Source organism: Phacochoerus africanus, chromosome 4 (assembly GCF_016906955.1).
Source record: "Phacochoerus africanus isolate WHEZ1 chromosome 4, ROS_Pafr_v1, whole genome shotgun sequence".
Lineage (NCBI taxonomy): Eukaryota > Metazoa > Chordata > Mammalia > Artiodactyla > Suidae > Phacochoerus > Phacochoerus africanus.
In genome coordinates, this window is record NC_062547.1 from 25,962,060 (window position 1) to 25,987,657 (window position 25,598).

Genomic DNA, 25,598 nt, shown 5'->3' on the forward strand with positions numbered 1-25,598 from the left:
TCATTTTAAATACTTAGTTTTGTTTCTTCTATTACAAAACTACTTAAGTCCATAAAATTGAGGTGCTTTAAAAATGGTGAAATCTTTATTTAAAACACCAAAATGCTGTATCTATACATTGCATTAAGAGAGTCTCCGGTGTTGAGAACAATTACATCACCGTGTGATTGTCTTCTCAAGTCAGCATGTATACAGATTGCATGCTGAAATCTTAACTTCACAATTGCGCTCTCGTCGCCACATTACATCGGTCAACAATCCTCGCTAGTTCTACCTCCAAATCTCTCAACAAAACCAAGCCCTCCACCTCCACCTCCACTGTCTTAATTCAGGCTCAGACACATACAAACTATTCTAATAGCCTCCAGTCGAATACACCTACTGCTTCCCCCTGATCAGCGTCAAATGTCACCTCCTCTGTGAAGATTCCCCAGCTCCAGGGTGTAATTCAGTAACTCCAACTCGCTTTGCCCCAGCGGCAGTTAGTACACACCACTCTTACAACACTGATTAGCCTCTGTTGCAGTGCCATCAAATAAAAATATGCAAGTCACATGTGTAATTTTAAATGTTCTAGTAGCCTCATTAAAAAGGTAAAAAGAAATTAGTAATTTTCAATAATATATTTTATTTAACCAGATATATACAAAATATTATCATCTCAACATGTAATCAATACAAAAAATAAAACAAGATATTTCATAATTTTTATATTTTTTCAAAAGCCAATGTATATTTTATCTTTATAGCATATTTTAGACAACAAATTGTCATGAAAAATAATTGATCTATATTTAGATGTCATAAAATTTACAATTGAAAAGTAATTGATCTATATTTAGATGTCATAAAATTTAGAACTGAAAGGAAAGTAGATTCACTTACACAAGTTGTTCCAAATGGACCTGAGAGTTTTATGATAACTACATATGAACTGTTATATTTTAAGTTAAAATCAAATTAACACTTAAAAATCAGTTGGGAAAGTTGGATAGTTGCATGTAAATCAATAAAGTTAGAATACACCCTCACACCATATACAAAAATAAACTCAAAATGCCTTAAAGACTTAAACATAAGACATGACACCATAAAACTCCTAGATCATAGACAAAATATTCTCTGACACAAACTGTACCAATGTTTTAAATGGGACCTAATCAAACTTACAAGCTTTTGCACAGCAAAGGAAACCATAAACAAAACAAAAAGACAAACTGCAGAAATGGAGAAAATATTTGCAAATGATGTCACCAACAAGGGATTAATTTCCAAAATATTCAAACAGCTCATACACCTCAGTAGCAAAAACAAAAAACAAAAAACCAACCCAATGGAAAAGTGGGCCAAAGATCTAAACAGACATTTCTCCAAAGCAGACATACCTATGGCCAGCAGGCACAGGAAAAGATACTCAGTGTTGATAATTATTGGAGAAATGCAAAACTACTGCCTTTGGAATGGATTAGCAATGAGATCCTGCTGTGTGGCACTGGGAACTATGTATAATCACTTATGATGGAGCATGATAATGTGAGAAAATAGAATGTGTACAAGTATGTGTAACTGGGTCACCATGCTATACAGTAGAAAAAAATTGTATTGGGAAAATAACCATCGAAAAAATCATAAAAAAAGGAAAAAAAAAAGAAATGCAAAACAAAACTACGAGGTACCACATCACACAGTTTGGAATGGCCATTATTAAAATGTCTACAAATAATAAATGCTGTAGAGAGTATGGAGAAAAGGGAACTCTCCTACACTGTTGATGGGAACATAAGTTGGCGCAGACGCTATGGAAAATAGTATGGAAGTTCCTCAAAAAATTAAAAATAGAGTTGCCATATGATCCAGCAATTCCACTCCTGGGCATATATCCAGAGAAAAAGATAGATGCACCCCTATGTTCATAGCAGTCCCAGCCACAATAGCCAAGACATGGAAAAAAACAAAACCAAGAGGAAACAACCACAACCCTTGCCAAGGTAGAAGGGGTTGGAGGAGGGATGGAGTGGGAAGCTCAGGTTAGCAGATGTAAGCTATTACATATAGAACAGATAAACAACAAGGTCCTACTGTATAGCACAGGGAACTATATTCAATATCCTATGATAAATCATAATGGAAAATAATATTAAAAATATATATGTATAACTGAATCACTTTGCTGTGCAGCAGAAATTAACACTGTAAATCAACTACATGTCAATAAAAATAAATAAATAAATGAGGCAGTGGCACATACACACAAAATCAGTTCCTCAGTCACACTAGTGGCTAATGGCTATGATGTTGGATGGTGTAGCTCTACCATAATTATTTGTGTATACATTTGTCTTCCCCACTAAGTCAGACCATAGGTTTGGCCCATTAAGTGGTGTTTGGTGAAAGTTTGTTGACTAGACATAGAAAAACAGATGTAGAAATTACCTAATAGAAACATTAAATCAAGAGCATACTTTCGTAAGGAATATAAACGGCAGTTTTTATGTATACACAAATACAGGTCTGTATGAAAACTAATTAAGACTAAGTACATTTGAAATTGGTGCAGCCACCATAGAAAACAGTATGGAGATTCCTCAGAAACCAGAAATATAGAATGACCATATGATCCAGCAATCCCACTCCTGGGCATATATCCAAACAAAACTGTAATTCAAAAAGATACATGCACCCCTATGTTCATCACAGTGCTATTCACAATAGCCAAGATAGGGAAACAACCTAAATGTCCACCAACAGACGGATGGATAAAGAAGATGGGGTGCATATATACAATGGAATACTACTCAGCCATAAAAAGAATAATGCCATTTGCAGCAACATGGATTGTTATAGTACGTGAAAAGAAAGACAAATACCACATGATATCACTTCTATGCAGAGTCTAACATGACACAAACGAAGTATCTACGATACAGAAATGGACCTACAGACACAGAGAACAGATTTATAGGGTAGGGGAGCAATGTGGGGATTGGGAATTTGAGATTAGTAGATGCAAACTACTATATATAGGATGGATAAACATGGTCCTACTGCATGGCACAGGGACGTATACTCAATATTCTGTAATAAAACATAAAAGAAAAAATAAAATATGTAAGTCAAAAAAAGAAAGACTAAGTACATTTGACTTGTTGCTGATCCCCTCAATAATAAAAATTACTTTAAACATATGATTCCCCCTTCTTCCGTGCCTTCACCTCTCTTGTCTCCTCTAACGCATTCATGGGTATTTTACACAATTAGCACTTCGCAGTAGTTTTTACATTCTCTAGTTGTCTTCTCTATCTATGCCTTGCCTTCTGAAATTATATTTTAAGCTTCTGGAGATAGAGATCATCCCTTGTACTTTGTAACGATCCTCACACGTGGCTGAGTAGTAATAACAAAGTGTAAGAATTTAATATATGACATATAATCAATTCTCAGATACTTTCTTTTTCAGTGAAGTCTTTCCCAGTCAATCCTAGGAACCCAACCTCAGCACTCGCATTTGTACCACTCTCTCTGGATAGCTGGGACCAGTGACTTAGCTGCCAGATCAATTCTTCTCTGTGCTTTGCATGCTCAGTTGCCCATCTCCCCGAAGGGCGTGGGATGAAGTTTCCAATCTTTGTTACAATACCCCACATTCCCTAGTGTCAGTGGTCTCACCAAATGGACCCTCTGCTGGGTGTTGCTTTCTGCCCCCTTTTGCTACCGCCGTCTCCCTCTACCAGCCATGGATGCAGCCAAGAGACAGAAGAGAACTCTGTAAAGGTCAAGATCTCTTTGGTCTTTTTAGTCTCGTCTTCCTTCTGGCAAATAACTGGTACATCTCCCCAACGGGGCTTATGGTAGGTTTATTTTTTATGCTGATGTTGCTTCAGTAAGAACAAAATAACAACAAACACGAAGATGTCTTTGTGGATCAGTCGCCAGGTTCTTCTACGTCTGTGTGGGTGCTCTTTCTCTTTGGTTGCATAGCTCCTTGATAGCATCTATCTCTGCAGGAGTGAACTTGGGGGTGAGCATCACAGCCTCATAATCAAAGTCTTCATCCAGTGAGAAGGGCTGAACTTCATCTCCAATTGTCTATCAAAGGTAACAAAATCATGTAAAATCATTGTAAATGAAGATAAAGTTGAAAACATAAACTCCCTATTAATATTTAAACTTGTTTTAGACTTCAGCTCTCTCAAGCTGATTAAGCTGTTTTTAAGTAAAGGAATAAATTCAATTATTCAATTTGACCTAATTTAAGCCTCTTAATATGCCCCATTTATACCATCCTGCATCTGAATGAATATCATTAACTAATTCCGCCCACGGCAAGAATCAGAAAGTCTCTCTTGCACACATTCATTACATTTTTATTGTTTGTAGTGTTAGGGCTGCAGGCATACGGAAAAACTAAGAGTTATATTCAAATGGGAGAATGTAATATACCTTAAGATTTTGGTCAACCTTGAATACATTGTCACCATTTATAAAAAAGACTTGAATCAATAAAACATAATTTTCAAAAATAAAAATGCTCTGTACTTAATATATATATACTTACTTCTCCAGATAATATTTGGGCCAATAACAGTAGGAATTAAAACACATGGTAGCACCTTCAATGAGAAAATCCAGGATCCCTTCTTCCTACCAAGAATATTTAAAATATTACGGAATTTATTGGCACCTCAGAGTAGCTACAAAGAGGTGCAATAATTGTGTATCTATTTATTCATAATCTGAGAATTTTAAAGACTTCCTAAAGGAAGGTAGATTTTAAAAAGCGTATTTTCCTTGGAGTTCCCATTGTGACGCAGCAGAAGCAGATCCGACTGGAAATCATCAGGTTGTGGGTTCGATCCCTGGCCTCGCTCAGTGGGTTGAGGATCCGGAGTTGCCATGAGCTGTGGTGTAGGTCACAGACGAGGCTCAGATCTGGCGTTGCTATGGCTCTGGAGTAGGCTGGCAGCAAAAGCTCTGAGTGGACCCCTGGCCTGGGAACCCCCATGTGCCGCAAGTGCAGCCCTAAAAAGATGAAGGACAAAAAAGGAAAAAAAAAAAGCGTATTTCCCAATAAACAAAAGATAATGCCTTAAATCTCATTGTATCACCCCTTAAAAGCCTCTCCAAAAGCAAATGGTGTGTGATACTATGAAATCATCCAGCACCTCTATGTAGCTCTATATTATGTATGATGATGCAGAAAAAAACTGAAAACTATGGCTTATGCAAGAAGGAAAAAAGTGCCCTGAAGCTATAATCAGCTTTAAAAATTCTTGCATGGAAAATGATCTCATTGAGTGGCTTTTGCAATGTTCTTGAAAATGGAGCATCTAGCTCAGAAACAACATGCTACTATCAAAGGTGCCAAGAAACCTACCCCAGAACACAAGAAGTAGCTCTCTCCTATCTGTTTAGCAAGGTGCACCCTCTAGTTGGGTGTGTAGCATGCTAATAGCAAACACTCAGTCATCGCTCATCCTTTCTTAGTAAAACCAGCAAGAGGACAAATTTCAGAGACTTGTTCACTTCCTCTTTATTAGAAAGGATCTGGGTACCTTCTTAACAAAGGTAACGATGGGAGCTGTCATTGAATGAGTTCCCACGACATGCCAGCCCCAGTACTAGGGACCATGTGGGAGTAATCTTCGAACAACCCATCTTATGAGGCTCTGAAAAGTTAGGTAACTTGCAAAGGCTACACCATTAGTAAGGGAGAGAAGCAGGATTTGAATCCCAGGAAATCTACTTCAGTTACAGCTTTACCTGCTCAACAATAACCAAAAAAAAGCACTAGGAAAAAAAAAATCAACTTTGAAGTTTTCACTAATCCAGGTCATAGATTTTTAGTAGGAAAGACCTTTTCTAAATAAGCTAAAAAATCCCACAGCCTATCATAAAAAAATGCACTCAAGGATCCACAAAATACCATGATGGTCTTTCGTGGAGCAGCTGTACACAGGAAGGAAATCAGTCTACAGAGTGGCTGATCTGTCCATTTTGGTCACTTTCTGAGATTAAATTTATTGTTGGCACAATCAAAGTGTCGGTGGGATAATATGACAAAGACCTGCTTAAATGAAGGAGCACATACGCAATGACACAACATGCCACTTCCTGAACGTAAGCATCCCAGCTGTCTCCACTCCATCCCGCAGTAATGCGGAGACTTGCAGGCCTGGTCCTGGCAGAGGACAAGGAGGAGCCATCCTTGCCAGGGCATTCCATCTGACAGGACTCTTGCTGCCCTCATACATCTGGCTGAAGGCCTGCCACCCACATGCCCACCAAGTCTCAGGCTGCCCATAGCACTAAGACTCTGAACCTACCCTGAGACCTCTAAAGCCTGCCTAGACCTTACAAGCTGATCTCACTAGATGCAGTCACTTTGCCTTCACCCACTTTGCCTTCACCCACCTCCCTCTGAGGCTGGAAAGTGGGTTCAAACTAGACAAATCCCTTTGCTGAGCTAAAGATCCCAGGGAGACTGTACCATCCTCCTCACACAACCAAACAACCCTCACGTTCCCACATCCCTCCCTTCCATGTGTTCACCCCATATACACTTCCTGAGTGTTTAACGTGTGCTAGATATGGGGGTGGGGCGGGGGGAGGAGTTCCTGTTGTGGAACTTTGTTATTTGAACCCTGGCCTCACTCAGTGGGTTAAGGATCGAGCTGTGATGTAGTCACAGGCATGGCTCAAATCCGGCGTTGCTATGGCTGTGGTACACAGGTCTGCAGCTGTAGCTCCAATTGGACCCCTAGCCTGGGAACTTCCTGTGACTCAGGAGTGGCCCTAAAAATAAAGAAAGAAATAAAGAATTAAAAAAAAAATTTTTAAAGGATACTAGGAACACAAAGATGAAAAACAGCAAAATCTATGCCCAGGAAGTTTTCTAATAACATCAAGGAGAAAATGGAAGTAAATGAGTGATTTCAGTTTCATGCTCCATGCTCCTCAACAGAGCAATGCAGAAAGGGTTACAGAAGTATAGAGGGGTAAGTGCTGAAGCTTAACTTACTCTCAACTGACAATTGCCCCTCTCCAAAAAATCCAACTCGCCTCCCCAGTCATTACCCCACTCATAACCCATCTTGTTTCAGCAACCCAGACAGAGTAAGGCTTGTATATTGAAGCTCTAGACTCTCTGACAAGGGCTGACTCCCATGGCCAAGTTAGTCCTTCCTCCCGGATATTGCCCAGCCCATCATCTTCTTACTCCTCTCCCTTCCCCGAGGTCCCAATCCACCTTTTGGCCACAGTATCCAACATTAAGGAACTACAGATATAGAAATGCATCCTAAAGTGGAAAATTTTTATTTTCCTTTAATTCATTTTCATATACTTAAATTCTCTATTATGGAGCAAGACTTCTTTCATCAGACATTTGGTATTAACCAAAACAGAAGCAAAGAGTAAGTTTTTAGCTAGCCAATAAATATATGATGCCAATACAAGAATTATTCATTTACAATGCACTCAAAAATATAAAAGTATACTTAAAAATACAAATGTCTTTACTTAGAAGCTGAGTTATTAGCAGTAGTTTTTACTGTTAGATTAATTCCTTGGGCAATGAGTTAAGTGCTGAAATATAAAAGCAAGAAGAAACTAAGAAGAAGAATAATTTCATATTTGCAATGCCAAAATATGATACTCAAGACATTTTAAAACCATTTGGGGGTATCACTAGCACTCTGTACTATATAAAGTGGTCAGTACATCTCCAGGTCAAAATGTCAGAGGAACATTCTGCTGCAATTATTCAGATATATTCCATTCTTTCCACAAATGTTTATTAAAATCTAGGTACTGTGCTATGTGCTGAGGATACAAAGATGCAGACAGAGGTATATCAATTCACACAGAAATGAGACAGACACATAAATAAAACAGTAGAGTAAAATGTAGTAAGTACACGTGATACAGTTAGGAAGTGATGGCAACAGAGAAGATATACCTAATTCAGCCCAGGTTGGAAAGCACTGGGAAGCAATCAGAGAAGGCTTCCTGGAAGAGGTGCCATCTGAGCAGAATCTTCAAGGGTAATATTAATTAACAAGGTTACGGGAAGATGAGCTTTGCAGACAAAAGCAGGTCTCATGAGCAGGCCAAGGAGTAAGACACAGAATTTCAGACATGTGGATCTGCAAGTCACTCAGTGCGGTCACAGCAGGAAGTGTCAGGTAGTGAGTAGCAAGAGGTGAAGATGGTGCCAGATCATGACAGGTCTTAAATGTTATTCTTCCTAGAGGTGATGAAAACTCAATGAAGGACTTTTTTTTTTCTTTGCTCTTTAGGGCTGCACCCATGGCATATGGAAGTTACCAGGCTAGGCATCAAATCGGAGCTGCAGCTGCCAGCTTACACCACAGGCAAAGCAATGTGGGATCCGAGCTGCATCTGCGACCTACACCACAGCTCATGGCAATGCCAGATCTTTGACCCATTGAGCGAGGCCAGGGATCAAACCTGTGTCCTCATGGATACCCGTCAGGTTCCTTTCTGCTATATCACAGTGGGAACTCCTGAAGGTTTTTTTTTTTTTTTTTTGTCTTTGCTATTTCTTTGGGCTGCTCCCGCAGCATATGGAGATTCCCAGGCTAGGGGTCGAATCGGAGCTGTAGCCACCGGCCTACGCCAGAGCCACAGCCATGTGGGATCTGAGCCGCGTCTGCAACCTACACCACAGCTCACGGCAACGCCAGATCATTAACCCACTGAGCAAGGGCAGGGACCGAACCCGCAACCTCATGGTTCCTAGTCGGATTCGTTAACCACTGCGCCATGACGGGAACTCCCTGAAGGTTTTTTTTAAAAGCAAGTAAATTCTTGGTCATTTATGCTTTTCAAATGAATTCCTTCTTTCATGCAAATGTTAACTGAGCACATACCATGAGACAAAAGCTGGGGCCACAGGTGTGCAGAGAACAAAAGGATATCCTGTCCTCTGTAAGGCACATCTAGCTAGGTCACTGTGAAGATTGGACAGAGGGTAGAACTGGAATCAGGAGACAATCAGGAGCCTGCTGAAGCAGGCGGGGCAAGAGAGAATGAAAACAGGACCTTGAGGCCAAGACATGTGAAATTATAAGAAAGTAAAACTGGCAGAACCTGATGGCTGATTCGGATATAGGATGGGAAGAACAGCCAGAATGCAGGAAGGAAGTGTGCAAAGATAAGCTCCGTTTTTAGCATGTTGATTTGAATGTACCTAAAGGCATCCGGATGTAATTTTCAACAGGCAATTGAACACAAAAACCTGACACCCAGAAATAGGTCTGAAGTTGGAGATACAGATTTGGAGACATAAGCATAAAAGGCAGTAACCTATAGGTGAAAAATGGATCCAAGTATGCAAGTGGGAAGAGCCACGGGTTTAGCATGAAACCCCACGAAACACCAGCTACTGAGGAAAGCATGGAGGGAAAACCCTCCAAGGAGGCAGGGCGAGAACACTCAGAGAAATAAAGTGTCAGGGAGGATCAGTGGTGAAACACACAGTAGAGAGATCCACTAAAATAAAGGCTGAAAAGTGTCCACTGGGATCTGGCAATGATAAAGTACTTGGTGCCTTTATTCTGAATATGTCCAGGCAGGTGACTAGTCCAAGGATATTTTGAAGTGAACTGAATGAAGAATGAGCGGAAAAGAAGCAGAGCCAACCAGTGAAGGAGAGGCTAATGGTTTCTGAAATCTAGAAAAGAGAGGGAAAAGAACAGACAGTAGCCAAGACAGGTCTGAGGTAAAGGCAAGGCTGCTTTTTCTTTAACTTTGTTGCATTTCGTTAAGGATGGGAGAGACTTAAACATGTTTACACTCTGAGGGGAATGAACCAATAGAGAAGGAAAGAGAGGATGACCCTAATGTCTTATGATACCAGAAAAATCACTCCCGGAAACTAAGGAAAAAATGTTTTAATTTTTTATTCATTTATTCAATACTTACTGCATGTCTCCCATATGCACAGCACTGAACTCAACACTAGTTCTGACATTTTTTTTGCATTTTCATTAAGTAATCTTACAGAGACACACATGAGTGAGTTTAGAATCTTCCAAGACAAGGGGCACGCATGTAATTCAAAGTGAACCCTGATGTACACTGCAATTCAGAGGCATCACTGTGGTCTTCAAAACGACAGCTTTGAAGATATAGTAAAGCTGCAGCTCCATTTATGCATTTCGGCTGTTGGCTACTGCAGCACACTTTGGGAATTCTCTTCTTTCAAGTTAGGTTCATTTTAGGGTTCTAAGCAATAAGACTCCAAGGTTTTTCGATTGCAAACTGAACTTCTGATTTATTTCAAAGAGGAGAATTTGCGCAATGGAACACCAAATCCCCTGCTACTAAACAGAAAACAACTGAATTAAGTTATTAACTTGTTATTTTTGCCTAAGGAGCTGAGAGAAATATGTGGATTTCAGGTGTCTAATTTCAAATCTAATTGAAATCTTTCTGTAGCCTCTCAGGGAATAGAATTGGTACACTGCTAGAAAACTGCTCGTTTCTTAAAATTGCTCATGTGACTTATTCTAAGAGGGACACTGTTACAGGAAGAATCATTTTCATTCATGGCACCACACAGGCAAATTAAAGAAAAGAGAACTAATGCTCAAGTCAATAACAGCAGCATTTAGCTGTAGGCTAGCTTACACAGTAATATGGTAAATAAAACTGACTTTATAGGTGAAAAATTTTAGAGTTCCATTTTGAATTGGAAAAACAGGAGATCTCCCATTAAAATCCTACAGAAGTTTCTTCTGTGATCTCTTCTATAATTGGAAATGTAGGAGAGGAACTTGCAAGTTTTCATCTTCTTTTTATTTTTATTTTTTTGTCTTTTTGCCATTTCTTGGGCTGCTCCTGCGGCATATGGAGGTTCCCAGGCTAGGGGTCGAATCGGAGCCGTAGCCACTGGCCTACACCAGAGCCACAGCAACGCAGGATCCGAGCCATGTCTGTGACCTACACCACAGCTCAGGACTACACCAGATCCTTAACCCACTGAACAAGGGCAGGGATCAAACCCACAACCTCATGGTTCCTAGTCGGATTCGTTAACCACTGCGCCACGACGGGAACTCCGAGTTTTCATCTTCTTAATGTGAATTCTTTTTGTTGTGTAAAGCTGTTCCAAACTTCCAAAATTCATCAAAATAGATTAAGACAGGGATTTATTCACAAAGGGAAAGTGTAATGTTCGTGGGAAATATTTGACTGAGAGGGGGAAATGCACATGTACAAAAGCAGTGATAAAATTAGGGGGAAATTAAATTGGTTCAGTCTATATTGGGAAGTTACTGACTCTTATTAGGCAATTAAGAGGAAGTCAGGACATCCAGGACACAGTTTCATGTTTTGAGATTAAAGTCACAGAAAACCAACTACACAAAATAGAGCCCCTCAGTAGGTCCTTACGGGGCATACGTGCTGAAAGTGGTGACTATGTTCTTTTACTTGCATTGGATGCTTTAAAATAAGACTAATCCTATTAAATCAAAGCACAGTTGGTATGCTATTGTGATCCTAGATAGTTCTGAAAAGTTTCTCTAAACACATAGTGGTTATAAATAAAACTCCCAACCAAAATATTAGTTTGGATATTTAAAAAACAGCAAAAGTTAATCATCTATGTCTCATGAGTTCAACACAAAAACCATTCATGTCACTTTGATTCCAATGTTAAACAATATTCACATTTTCTGGGAAGAAATTCATACTCCTTTTAAAGGTACTATCACAGGCACGGTTTTAACTTGCATTTTACTGCCTACATGATAGATTCCAGAAAGCATTCAGTTTTAACCCAACAACTATAACCATTTCTTAACAATTTCTATAATGGCACCAGGTGCCATTGACCACTGGCTATTCCTATAATTTGTATAGTCACAAGTGAAGTCAAGAACATGAACAATACTTTAAAAAAAAAAAAGAAAGAAAGAAAGAAAGAAAACCTGATTCCTTTTAGAAATCATCTTGTAATCTTAGTTTCTTAATACTCAGAGAAATCAATCTATAATTCAAAAAGCACATTGAAAAGTGGCTGTCTCTACCAGTTTATCTGGTAACCAATTTGGCGGTTTAATATAAGCCTGTAAGCATCCCAGACAGACTTCTGTGATGTCAGTCAACAAAAGTTGTATGAGAAAGGGGTAATTTAAAATTGAAATGTGTGCATTACTTCTGACTGAATGACTGCTTCCGTAACAGAATATCTTCAAGTGACAAGACTAGGACCTGAACGATGAATTATCGAGAAACACCCAAGGAGGTTTATTAGGAAACAATAATAAAGAGCCTTTAACAACTTCTTGTGCCTTATTCCACCCCTCCGCCCTTTTTTTTGGCCCTGCCTACAGCATGCAGAAATTATCAGGCCAGGGATCGAACCCATGACACAGCAGTGATCCGAGCCACTGCAGGGACAATCCTGGATTCTTAACCTACTACACCACATGGGAACTCTTTGATCTTCTTTTAAGCTAGAGTGAAAAAGGTGATAAAGGTCGGGCTTTATCACCCTGTGGCTCAGCAGGCTAAGAACAGGTATAGTGTCCATGAGGATGCAGGTTTGATCCCTGGCCTCTCTCAGTAGGTTAAGGATCTGGCATTGCCTCAAGCTATGGCATAGATAGTAGAAGCAGCTCAGATCTGATTCGACCCCTAGCCTGGGAACTTTCATATGTCGCAGGTGTAGCTATAAAAGAAGAAAAAAAAAAAGGGTGATAAAGGTCACTACCCCACACTGCCAGCAGCTTTGGCTGGTGCATGTCTGTTAAGCACATGTAGAAGAGCTGCACATGAGGGCAAAGGTGAATTTCAAGTTGTGTATTTGGCAGAGCTAACATGTGACAGATTCCATTCTCCCGTGCTTGTAAAACACATGACTAGGTGACATTCCCCAGCCTCCCTGGTGACATGATAGGAACACGATACTAAATGGTTGCCAATGGATGTGAGCAGAAATGAAGAGCCCCGAGTCCTAAGCCTTGGGGGAACCTGCTGTCCCCATGTTCTCATCTCCTGCCCCTCCAGGGAGGACTGTAACCTGACCTGGAACATGCACATGAGGACAACGTCCTGAGACACAGGGGAAATCTGAGAGAAGGGTCCTGGATATCAATGACTCCAGGGAACAGAACCGCCTGCTCACTTTAAAGTCTCTCTATAGACTGTCACATGAGAGAAATAATCTATCTCCTTTTAGCCACTGAATTATTGCTGGGATTCCCTACTGGAGCAGCCTGGCCCTACCTTAAAGAATGCAAAATGTCCATAGGACCTTGAAAACAATAACAAAAAGAAAAATGGCCAGTGCAGACCAAAGTAGGTCAGAAAACCATCCATCCTTTCTAGTGCATGGTCCCCAGGTGGCACTGACCTGTAGCTTGGCATACATTACAACACAAAACTAGTTTCCACGTAAAAACACGACTGCTCTCTGTGTGTTTAAAAGGAATTATACATATTAGAGAGAGATGGCAGTGAGAGGGATGACCCAATTAAGAACTTGAATTCTAAATTTTCCCAAATCTGAGAAAAGTACAGGAGCACACGGGTATAGGGGCACGTCTCTGAAAGGACACATTACATAATCAAGGCGGTTTCAAGAGGATTCAATTCCCCATGGAGTACCTCTTCCCTTTGTTGCTCTGCTCCCTTTCCGGTGGGCCTTGGCTTCACTCCAGGGGTGAGAGGCTGGGCCGCGGAAGGAATGCAAGAAGGAACGTAAGAAGGAACACTTGTGCTCACATCCTGCTCCACCTCTCCTGGAAGCAGCACCAAATCTGTCGAATACAAAATATTTCACGTGATCCCTTCACCAAGTCCACAATTGACTTAAATCACCTAAAAGCCTATGAGAGTCAAAAGAATGAAGCAAATATGCCCAAGCACGGTAGGTCCATTTCACAATGCCTGTCCTCATTTGGGACCTTGACTCTTGGGAGTCCCCTTTCTGTAGAATAGAAGCCGTTGGTGCTTTTGCTTTTATCTTGTTGTTGCAACATTAGAATCCATCCAAAAGGTCTGCGAGAAATGTTGTTTGGGGAATAACTTGATCATGCCTCTCACCCTAACCCAATTTCCACTTCTATAGGAAAATAAGTCAAGATGCTACTCTTGCTTCATTTTGCCATATTTTCCCAAGGGGTGAAAGAAGAAAATGGAGTGCTGATTTCATCCTGTAACAATACAGCAATGTTTAAAAAAAATTAAAAAATAAAAATAAATGATGTCAGAAGGAAGGAACTTTAACTTTCAGCAGAAAAATGAATACTCAGTCTTACTCAGAATGCATGGGTGCCCCTCAACACCTACAAAGAGCAACAATGTGTTTCTGGTTTGTTTAGCACAATCACAAGGACTCAAAAGCCACTCTTGGTTTTCTGATCAATCCATTAGAAGTGGATGTGTTCCCTTATTTTTGCACGTGTGACAGAACATCGATGCATCACAGACAACCCATGATCTTCCACAACTTTCTTTGAAGACAGAAAAACAAATAGAAGCACAACAGGATTCCTCTTGGGTCTAAGTTTCCATAGGACCAGAAGGACTGCTGAAGCCAACCAATAACTTCCAGCTGGTGCAGGATGCTGCTGCCTGCTATTCAATGATGATCCTAATTAAGACACTAATTAAGTTCTCAGTGGAAGTGATTAATTAACAACAGGCCTGCCTTGGCTGTTGCCAAGGGCAGCATATACAGGGAGATAACTGAGCAGGTACTGATATTCAAAAACCGAAATGTATTTGAAATACATCTCCCACTACTGCACATATCACCTTCACAAAAGACATGATTACAAAATTCCGAGGACTCTGGCAACAGAGAACACAGGCAGACAGACTAGAAGCTGAGCATGTGGGCAGGGGGATGGTGCAGAAGGAAATTCTATTCTGATCAATTATTGAAATCAGAGAATATAACCTAATTAACCAGCAGAAATAAAAAATAATAACAGTAGCCAGAATTTTAAAGGCATTAATTCCGCTAACCCTCTCAACAACTCTATTATTTCCTCTTTTACAGGCAAGGAGCTCTAACACCAAGAGCAACCTCACTCAAGATGCCAGAGCTGCATTCTGTCAGCAGAGCCCATGCTGTCACATCATGAACTTCTTTTAAGCAAGCATTTCCATCACATATATTATTTATCAGGTTATACCTCCAAACTAAAGGCCAAGAAATGTCACCACAATAGCATATTAGCATGATTATTCAGCATTAAGCTCATCTGCATATTTTATAACCAGGGAGATCATATTTTTAAACTCCACAAGATTGGTGGAAAGACTGACTTTCTAAGGTATCCCTTTTTTTTCTTCCTTTGGTTAGGGCCGCACCTGTGGCATATGGAGGTTCCCAGGCTAGGGGTCAAATCGGAGCTACCAGCTGCCGGCCTACGCCACAGCAACTCAGGATCCAAGCTGTGTCTGCGACCTACACCACAGCTCAAGGCAATGCCAGATCCTTAACCCACTGAGCAAGGCTAGGAATCAAACCAGCATCCTCATGGATTCTAGTAGGATTCGTTTCCACTGAGCCATGATGGGAACTCCTAAGGTATCCCTTGTTAAGTCCAAAGCAGTGAGCCACCTCGCTCACTGGTTAGGGGCCTGCCAACAGAGGCAAGAAGAGAAAGGTGAAAGCCTCTCCATGAGAAAACCCACATTTACCAGACCCATTGGTTGCCAGTGCAAATATCGATTCAAATGTGGAATCAGAGTCAATTTTGCTTTCAAAGCCATTTAAAATCTGACTGACAATATTGTGCACCAAGAAGGATAGCTCTGCAATTTCTTTGCTGAAATTCTTCACTTTCCTAATATGTAGGGTTTTCAACAAGCATAGTTTCTATCAAAAAATTCCACTGCCACGGGAACAACTCTTTCAAAACAATATGACTCAGTATCCACCACTTTTCAGACTCCCGTAATTTTTTTTTTTCAGTGTAAAAGGAAAATGCAGAAATGCACAGCTGTTGGAGCCTAACACAGCATCTTATTCATAGTAAATTCTCAACACATACCTGCAGAAAGGAAATGAATTTCCTGGATCTCAATTTTAAACTGAACAGCAAGTACGAAAAGTCTACATGTTCCTAGGACATTGCGAATGATGTAAAATATGTAGAGTCCTTATCCTCAAAAACTAAATTTTGTTCAGGGATAAGATTTTCACACAGAAAAATCAGAGAATAATCAACAAAAAAAGTTAAACGGCTTTAACTCAAAAGGACAGATTTATAAGATGAAACCAATATGGACAGGAATTGTCTGATAAAACATAAGTTATAAACAAAGCTATCTTATCTTTTAGCCATTCTACCTTCACTCGTGAGTTATTTATATGTGCATTCTCTCAGGGGGAAAATGATTGTATTCACAGATTGCTGGGGAATGGAATTTCTGAAGTTCTCTGTAAAACTCTCCCAAACTGACATCTGATCTTTAAGACGCTTAATCTGATCTTATTGTTTCTGAAACAGTTAGCTACCTTCTCAACTACATGACACCATCTTGACGGATGTGCTTGGTAGAGTCCAGGCAACTCTCAGAAATGAATTTTGATGTTGGACAGCAAGCCTGGTTGAGAGCATTTCAATCTGTTTCTCAACTACATGATAAGAATTTCCAGTGTTTATAACCTAGGTGTTCATGCTATTTGTCTCCCTGTATTTAGTCGATGACCAGCAAGTCAAAGGTTATAAACATGTAGTTTAATACATTAAGAAGTAAGCAACCTACTTGATGTCTAATAATCTAGACGACAAAAATATTTAGTCTGCCTGTCCTATTTATAAAATTAACCAATCCATTCCTTCATTGTCATGCATAAATGGCCAAAACTTCCTGAAATGTTGGGGATTTCTTAAGACCAAGAAGGATATAAGTAAGAAATGCACTCAGGCCACTTCTGCACATAGCGTCCAACTACAATGGTTTATGTCAGAGGTTTTTGTTCTTAAAAATTTCTGAAGATCCTAAAGAGCTTTTGTTAATACGGGTTATTTCTATTAATATTTACTATATTAGAAATTTAAACTGACAAATTTTCACATATTCGATTATGTCATTACAAATAATACTATTATATATTAAAATAACTATCATTATTTAAAATCTACTTTCCAAAAACAAAGAAAACGGGAAACACTGTCTTACATTTTTTGAATCTTTTAAATGTCTGCCTTAAATAGACGAAAGCTGGATTCTATATTTGCTTCTGCATTCAATTTTTAGAATATGCTGTTTCCGTTGATGAAAATGAAGAAAATCTAGTCTCACACAGGTACGCACTTAGAATGGGGAGGAGTATTTTAATATTCTTCTTATATAATTATGGATATTCTTTGATACCACATTAGATCTTAACCAATGAGGAAGTTTTTAAAAACATATTTTCAGTGTACACTATGAAACCATTTCTGAGTTGTTCATACGGTTAGGTTAAAACCCATTGGTCCATCCTGCATGTTGAATGGATTTCTCCTGTGCATGATTTTAGAACGTCACAAATGGGTTATTTGGAAAATGTCAGTTCACTGTGTTAATGCGGATCTTCTAAATGTTGATGTCACCTATTTCATTATGCGATAGAAAAGTCATTAGTTAACATTACCAATTTTATCAGATAAGCTTTTAAGTATTGGGACGCTGTCAAGCTCACAGTACTTGATATAAGTTTTTCAAAAAACTTGATATGAGTACTTGATATAAGTTTTTCAAAAATCCAATTTTCACTTGATCAGTTGCCAATTTTATCATTGGCGATGAACACTATCAGTTGTTTAAAGAGACAGGCTCACTTCATACATTTTTGAGAACTATACTTTGTCAGTCCTTCTTTCAAGCAAAAATGTTGCTCCATGAAAAACAACAACAACAAAAACCCTAGTTTAGCACACCACTTAATTGCATAAGTGTTTTCCATAGAAAAGTGCTTTTCAATTTTCCTATGAAAAAATTTTCATGTACTTCCCACACACATGAAAAAAACTGCTATATTTTTGTATGCAGCAAACATTAAAATGAGGTATGCTCAAGGATCATGATTTAATAAAATTAATAATTTTTATCACTTCATCAAGGACATTTTCTTTTTTTTTTTTGTCTTTTTGCCATTTCTTGGGCCACTCCTGCGGCATATGGAGGTTCCCGGGCTAGGGGTCGAATCGGAGCTGTAGCTGCCAGCCTACGCCAGAGCGCCAGAGCCATAGCAACGCAGGATCCGAGCCACGCCTGCGACCTACACCATAGCTCACGGCTGTGGTGGGAACTCCAAGGACATTTTCAATGGCAACTTGCATTTGATTTAACTACAAATTCATTACAGTGAAGATTACAATGACTACTAGTATAGTTTAGTACCTCTACCTGATCCACACTAAGTTACTAACATCTTTGCCCAACACTGCTTTTGCAACATCAGGGCAAATGTCAACACATTTGACCTTCAGACCTTGGGGTTTCCCTAGGAGCTCCCAGACTACATCTAATATCTGTCCAAGCTTCCCAACACAAGAACTCTAGGAAAGCTGGATAAATTACAAAAACCAACTACTTGGAGGCACTGGACAGCTACCAGGGAAGCCCAGGACTTGAGAGGCCAAGATGCCAGAGAGAAGGAAAGCGCTAAAAGTGAATCTAAGAGTCTAAGCTGTTTTTCGACTTACAGTATTTACTGATTTGTAAGAAATAAAGAAGAAACAGGCTAAGAGGCTGAGAAGCTTAGCCAAACTACCAATAGATTCTCAGTGCTATGAAGATAAAAAATAGAGTTCAGAACCTCCAAAAAAGGAGGGGCTGTGATTCATCTTGAAGCGCTACATCCTAGGAGTAAGCAAGAAATAGAAGAGCCCTCATAAAGCCTGAAACCCAGTCACCAAATCAGCTCAACTGGATTAACTGGATCTATTACTACTCTAATTGCTAGCAAAGTGTTGAAGACAAGCTTCTCTAAAACTAGAGTAAGATAACATCATCCACAGCCTATGTAATATATTTGTATTATTAAAGTATAGTTGATTTACAACATTTCTTCAATTTCTGTTGTACAGCAAAGTAACCCAATCACACACAGTTCCCCACACTATATGGTGGGGCCCCATTGCCCATCCATTCCAAATATAACTGTTTGCATCCAAAAACCCTCAACTGCCCCATTTCTCCCCCACCCCCAGTCCCTCAGGAACCACCAGTCTGCTCTTCTTGGTCTTCATCTGTTTCTATTTGGTAGATAGGATCATATGCGCCATATTTTAGATTCCACAAGTAAGTGATGCCATATGGTATTTAACTTTCTTTCTGACATTTCACTTAGTGTGAGAATCTCTAGTTCCACCCATGTTGCTGTAAATGGCAATATTTTGTTCTTTTTTATGGCTCAGTAGTATTCCATTGTATATATGTACCACATGTTCTTAATCCATTCACCTGTCAATGGACAGTTAGGTTGTTTCCATGTCTTGGCTATTGTAATAGCACTGCTGCGATGAACATAGGGGAACAGGTATCTTTTTCAATGAAGGTTTGTCCAGATATGTGCCCAGGAGTGGGATTGCTGGATCATATGGTAGTTCTATAGTTTTCTGAGGTACCTCCGTACTGTTTTCCCTAGTGGTTGTACCAATCTACATCCCCTCCAGTGAAGGAGGGTACCCTTTTCTCCACACCCTCCCCAGCATTTGTTATTTGTTGACTTGTTGATAATGGACATTCTGAATAGTGTGAGGAGGTATCTCATTATAGTTTTGATTTACATTTCTCTAATAATTAGTGATGTTGTCTTCTTTGGAGAAATGTCTATTTAGGTCTTCTGCCCATTTTTCAGTAGGGTTGTCTTTTGTTGTTGAGTTAGTTGTATGTGTTGTTCATATATTCTAGAGATCAGGCCCTTGTCTGTTGCATCATTTGCAAAGATTTTCTCCCATTCTGTGGGTTATCTTTTCATTTTTTAATGGTTTCCTTTGCTGTGCAAAAGCTTTTGAGTTTAATTAGGTCCCACTGGTTTATTTGTGTCTTTATTGCCATTATGCTAATACATGGAGCAAACAAGATGTTGCTGTGGTTTATGTCATATTCTTCCTATGTTTTCCTCTAGGAGTTTTATAGTAACTGTCCTTATATTTAGGTATTTAATCCATTTTGAGTTTACTTTTGTGTATGGTATTAGTGTTCTAATTTCTTTCTTTTACATGTAGCTTTCCAGTTTTCCCAGCACCATTTATTGAAGAGACTACCTTTCTTTTACTGTATGTTCTTGCCTCCTTTGTCACAGATTAGTTGACCATAGGTGATTGAGTTTATTTGGGCTTTCTGTCCTGTACCATTGATCTATATTTCTTCTTTTGTGCCAGTACCATATTGTTTTGATAACTAGCTTTGTAGTATTGTCTTAAGTCAGGAAGCTTGATTCCTCCATTTTCATTTTTCTTTTTCAGTATTGTTTTGTCTATTCTGGTTCTCTAGTGTTTCCATACAAATTTTAAAATACTCTGTTCTAGTTCTGTGAAGAATGTCCTTGGTAATTTGATAGGGATTGCACTGAATCTGTAGATTGCCTTGGGTAGTATATTCATTTTGACAACATTGGTTCTTCCAATCCAAGAGCATGGTATATCCTTCCTTCTGTTTGTGTCATCTTTGATTTTTTTTTTCATCAGTGTCTCATAGTTTTCAGAGTATAGTTATTTTCTCTCTTTAAGTAGGTTTATTTCTAGGTATTTTATTCTTTTTGATGTGATGGTAAGTGGGATGGTTTCTCTGATTTCTCTTTCTGCTCTTTCATTGCTAGTATATAGGTATGCAATTGATCTCTGTGTATTAATTTTGTAGCCTGCAACTTTGCCAAATTCATTGATTAGTTCGAACAGTTTTCTGGTGCTGTCTTTAGGGTTTTCTAGGTATAGTGTCCTGTCATTCGCAAACAGCAATAGTTTTATTTCTCTTTATCCAATTTGGATTCCTTTTATTTTTCTTCTCTGATTGCCATGGCTAGGACTTCCAAAACTGTGTTGAATTATAGTGGTGAAAGTAGACATCCTTGTCTTGTTCCTGATCTTGGAGGAAATCTTTTCAATTTTTCACCATTGAGAATGATGTTAGCTGTGGGTTTTCCTTTTTTTTTTTTTTTAGGGCCACACCCATAGCATATGGAAGTTCCCAGGCTAGGGGAGCTGCAGCTGCCAGTCTGTGCCACAGCCACAACAATGCCAGATCCAATTCGCATTTGCAACCTACACCACAGCTCACAGCAATGCCGGATCATTAACCCACTGAGGCCAAACCTGCATTCTCATGGGTACTAGTTGGGTTCGTTACTGCTGAACCACAACAGGAACTCCAGTTGGGGTTTTTTCATATATGGTTTTTATTATGTTGAGGTAGGTTCCCTCTCTGCTCATTCTCTGGAGAGTTTTTATCAGAAAAGGTTGTTGAATTTTGTTAAAAGCCTTTCCTGCATCTATTGCTGTGTCCCATAGGTTTTGAGTTGTTGTATCTTCATTGTCATTTATCTCTAAGTATCTTTTGATTTCCTCTTTGATTTCTTCAATAATTCATTGGTTGTTCAGTAGCATATTGTTTAGCTTCCAGGAGTTTGTGTTTTTTGTTGTTGTTGTTGTTGTTTTGTTTTTTTGTTTTTTGTTTTTCTTGTAGTTGATTTCTAGTCTCATAGCATTGTGGTCAGAGAAACTACATGGGATAATTTCAACTTTTTAAAATTTATCAAGGCTTGATCTGTGGCCCAATATGTGATCTATCCTGGAGACTATTCCATGTGCACTTGAGAAGAATGTATATTCTGCTGCTTTGGGATGAAATGTTCTACAAACATGAGTTAAATCTGTCTGGTCTACAGTGTCATTGAAGGCCTGTGTTTCCTTGTTGATTCTCTGGATGATCTGTCTCTTGATGTAAGTGGGGTGTTAAAATCACCCACTATTATTGTGTTGCTGTTGATTTCTCCTTTTATGGCTGTCAGCAGTTGCCTTACATATTGAGGTGCTCCTATGTTAGGTGCATTGTTGGGAGACATGTTTCTACAATCCTTTCTTAGCCTCTTTGCTCCTATTTTCTATGCTGAAAACTCCATCTTGTCCTGCTTTACTTTACCCCATATTCCTGCTTGAAAAACAGTCGCAGTGCTGGTAAATAACTTAAGATTAAAAACAAAGACCAAAAGCCAAAAGTTATTCGTGTGGTCAGCTGAATGAGGACATAATACATTGGTCTAGGCATGCCCAACCTGTACAGATTGGCACGCCGTTTGCACAGCATGATATGTCCTGTTAAAATAAGAGAGAGAGGAACCTCATGGCCCCAGGGGTTTATGAGCGGTTGTTAGCAGAATATGCATTAGCAGAGAACGAGGGGCAAACCTAGGCACACCCAGATTGCAGGTTGCCAGCAGATAGGCATGCTGTTTGCAGAAGCACAATGATTATTCTCTAGATGCTATGCATAGAAGCTAACACCAAGCTTCCTCAAATGCTAATGACTGTTAAATGCCTAAAGGTCAGAATAAAAGATTAACCATCTACCAGCTGTGTGACTTTTAAAATAATTTAAAAAAACTATATTCTGCATCTATAGCCCCCTCCTCACTTGATGTAATCCTCAGGAGCACAATAAAAGCAGTGTGGTTCCTTGAGGAGGTGCTCTTGGTCCCTGAGACCTTGAGTCCCCCATTCCCACCTTTAATTAAGATAAATGTCTCTGTGTCTTGTTTTATGTTAACTTTTTCTTCAGTTTCACAGCATCCATTCTTCAGCCCTCACCTGCTGAGCTGGTCTCGGAAGTGCATATATATTTACAATTGTTATATCTTCTTGGATTTATCCTTTGATCATTATGTAGTGTACATCTTCGTCTCTTGTGCTTTCTTTATTTTAAAGTCTATTTTGACTGATACACATATCGTTAGTCTTGCTTTCCTTTGATTCCCATTTGCATGTAATATCTTCTTCCATCCCCTCACTTTCAGTCTGCATGTGTCCCTGGGTCTGAAGTGGGTCTCTTGTAAACGGCATATATATATGCCGTTTTTGTATCCACAATGTCTTTTGGTTGGAGCTTGTTTTTGTATCCACAATGTCTTTTGGTTGGAGCATTTAATACATTTCCATTCAGTATAACTATGGATACGTATGTTTTATTGCAATTTTGTTAACTGCTTTGAATTGTCACTTTGGGTCTTTTTTTTTCTTTCCTTCTCTTGATGTCTTCTCTTGATTTGCTGACTATCTTTAGTGTTGTTTGCATTGCTTTTTCTTTTTTAGGTGTGTGTCTATTACAATTTTTGGTTTGTGCTTCCTATTAGATTTGGATATGACCACCTATGTGTATACAGAATTCTTTTGGGTTGTGGTTCTCTTATTTTCGAATGCACTTTCAATGTTCTGCATTTGTCTTCTCCTTTTCTCATGCCTGCAAGTTTTGATATCATATTTGTCAATGGGTGCTTTTCTACCTTTATATCACCTTTGTCTTTACCAGTGAGTTTTCTCATTTGAAAGTTTCTTGTTTCTAATTGTGGCTTTTTCTCTTCTGCTCAGAAAAGTTCCTTTAGTAGTTGTTGTACAGTTGATTTGGAGGTGCTGAATTCTTGTAGCTTTTTCTTGTTTGAAAAGCTTTCAAGCTCTTCATCGAATCTGAATGAGAGCCTTGCTGGGTATAGTACTCTTGGTTCTAGGTTCCTCCCTTTCATCGCCTTAAATATATCTCGCCACTCCCTTCCAGTCTGCAGAGTCTCTGCTGAAAGATCAGCTTATTCTTATAGGGGTTCCTTTGTATGTTACTTGTTTTTTCCCTCGTGGCTTTTAATATTTTTTCTTTGTATTTAATTTTTGTCAGTTTGATTTGTATGTGTCTTGCTGTGTTTCTCATTGGGTTTATCCTGTGTGGGATCCTCTGTGCTTCCTCAACGTCAACATTTCCTTTCCCACAGTAGGGAAGTTCTCAGCTATGATCTCTTCTCATACTTTCTCTGGCCCTTTCTCTCTCTCTTCCCCTTCTGGAACCCCTACAATGGGAATGTTGGTACATTGAACAATGTCCCAGAGAGCTCTTAGACTCTCCTCAGTTCTTTTCATTCCTTTTCTTTTTTTCTGTGGCAGTGATTTCCACTACTCTGTCTTCCACGTCACTTATTCATTCTTCTGCCTCCATTTTCCCATTTTTTTCCAAGGTCTTGGATCATCTTTACATATCATTACTCTGAATTCTTTTTCAGATAGATTACATATGTCCTCTTCATTTAGTTGTTTTTGTGCTTTTTCTGGTTCCTTTGCCTGAAACCTATTTCTTTCTTGTCTCATAGTGTCTAACTTTCTGTATTTATTGGCCCATTGATGACGGGTATGTAGATGAAGCAGTTGGTGCCTCATCCTGGAGTTCTCCAGGGTAATAGTGGCTCACATGTACCTAGAACATGTGATGGGAGTGCTGGTATTACGCTAACTCCCCTGAAGCTGGGTGGCTGTTAGGAATGGGGTCCACGTGAGTGTTAGCAGTGGATCACGGTTCACAGGATTGTTTTTGTGGTGGTGGTGGTGAGGTGGTCAGGACTGCCTCCTGCGACCTCCCTCCTGCTTCCAGGTAGCTCTCAGGATGGTTTCATGTAACTAGCAGTGTCAGCAGATTCTACAGTCCCTCCTTTTGTCAGGGAGTCTCTAGGGACTGCTCTCTGTAGCTGAGGGGGCAGGCACTCAAGGGTGTGTTCTCTGTAGCTCCAGAGGCAGGGGTTGCCCCCTAACTGTTGCTAAAAGGCTTCCTCTGAGGCTGTCAGGCATGCACCATTCCAGCAGTCCCTCCTCCTACCAGGCAGATGGACGAGTGCTCCCTGTACCTGCTACAAAGTAAAAATGGGTGCCACTGGGCCTCTCTCAGCTCCTTTGGCTAGCCGTGCAACATATGCTGCTTCCATGGTCCCCTGCTTGATTGTTGGCAGGTATCACAGAGCTTGTGCTATTCCCAAGATCACACCACCAATCTGCTGAGCTGTTTGTGTCTCCTGGGTTGTGTGCATTGTTTCCAGGTTCACTTTGCCCCTTCACTGGGCCATTTGAGGTTTTCCACCTGCCCACCTGGCCTCTTGTGACTCTCAGGATCCTTTGTGCTGTTTCCAAGTTCACTTTCTCCACACCTTCACCCACCTACCAGGCCTTTTGTGACTCCCTTTTGTGACTCTTTTGCACTGTTTCTGAAATACATTTACCAGTTCAATGGGCTTTTCACAGCTCTTCACCTGCCCAGAAGGCCACCGTGGATTTCCAGAATCCTTTGTGCTGTTTCCCAGATAGCTTTCTCCATCCCCTAGACAAATAAGTTTCTGTGCCCTCCCAGGAGGCCCCTTGCAGAGTCCTGCCTCTCCACGCTGCTTCAGAAATAACTTTCTCTGCCCCCCTAGGTAATCTGCAGCTCTCCCTCAGTTCAGGATGCTCCTTCTAGGGAGATCTCGGCTTTGAACCCGCCCAGGAGGCCCCTTGCAGAATCTCACCCCTCCACACTACTTCAGAGATAACTTTCTCCACCCCCCAGGTAAATTTCAGCTCTGTGCCAGCCCAGAAGGCCCTCTGCTGACTCCCAGG

General features: G+C 39.9%; 1 protein-coding gene across 2 annotated transcripts in view; it reads right to left on the reverse strand.

The window, feature by feature from the left end:
• Positions 1-2,838: 2,838 nt before the first annotated feature.
• IFTAP (intraflagellar transport associated protein) overlaps positions 2,839-25,598 on the reverse strand; it is a 76,183-nt gene continuing 53,423 nt past the window's right edge. For both annotated transcript variants that reach the window (XM_047775957.1, XM_047775958.1), the window contains 2 exons: positions 13,639-13,790; positions 2,839-4,086 (listed from right to left, as the gene is read on the reverse strand). In XM_047775957.1, the coding sequence (XP_047631913.1) occupies positions 3,940-4,086; positions 13,639-13,790 (299 nt within the window). In that variant the 3' untranslated portion in view covers positions 2,839-3,939. The remainder of the gene's footprint in view (positions 4,087-13,638; positions 13,791-25,598) is intronic.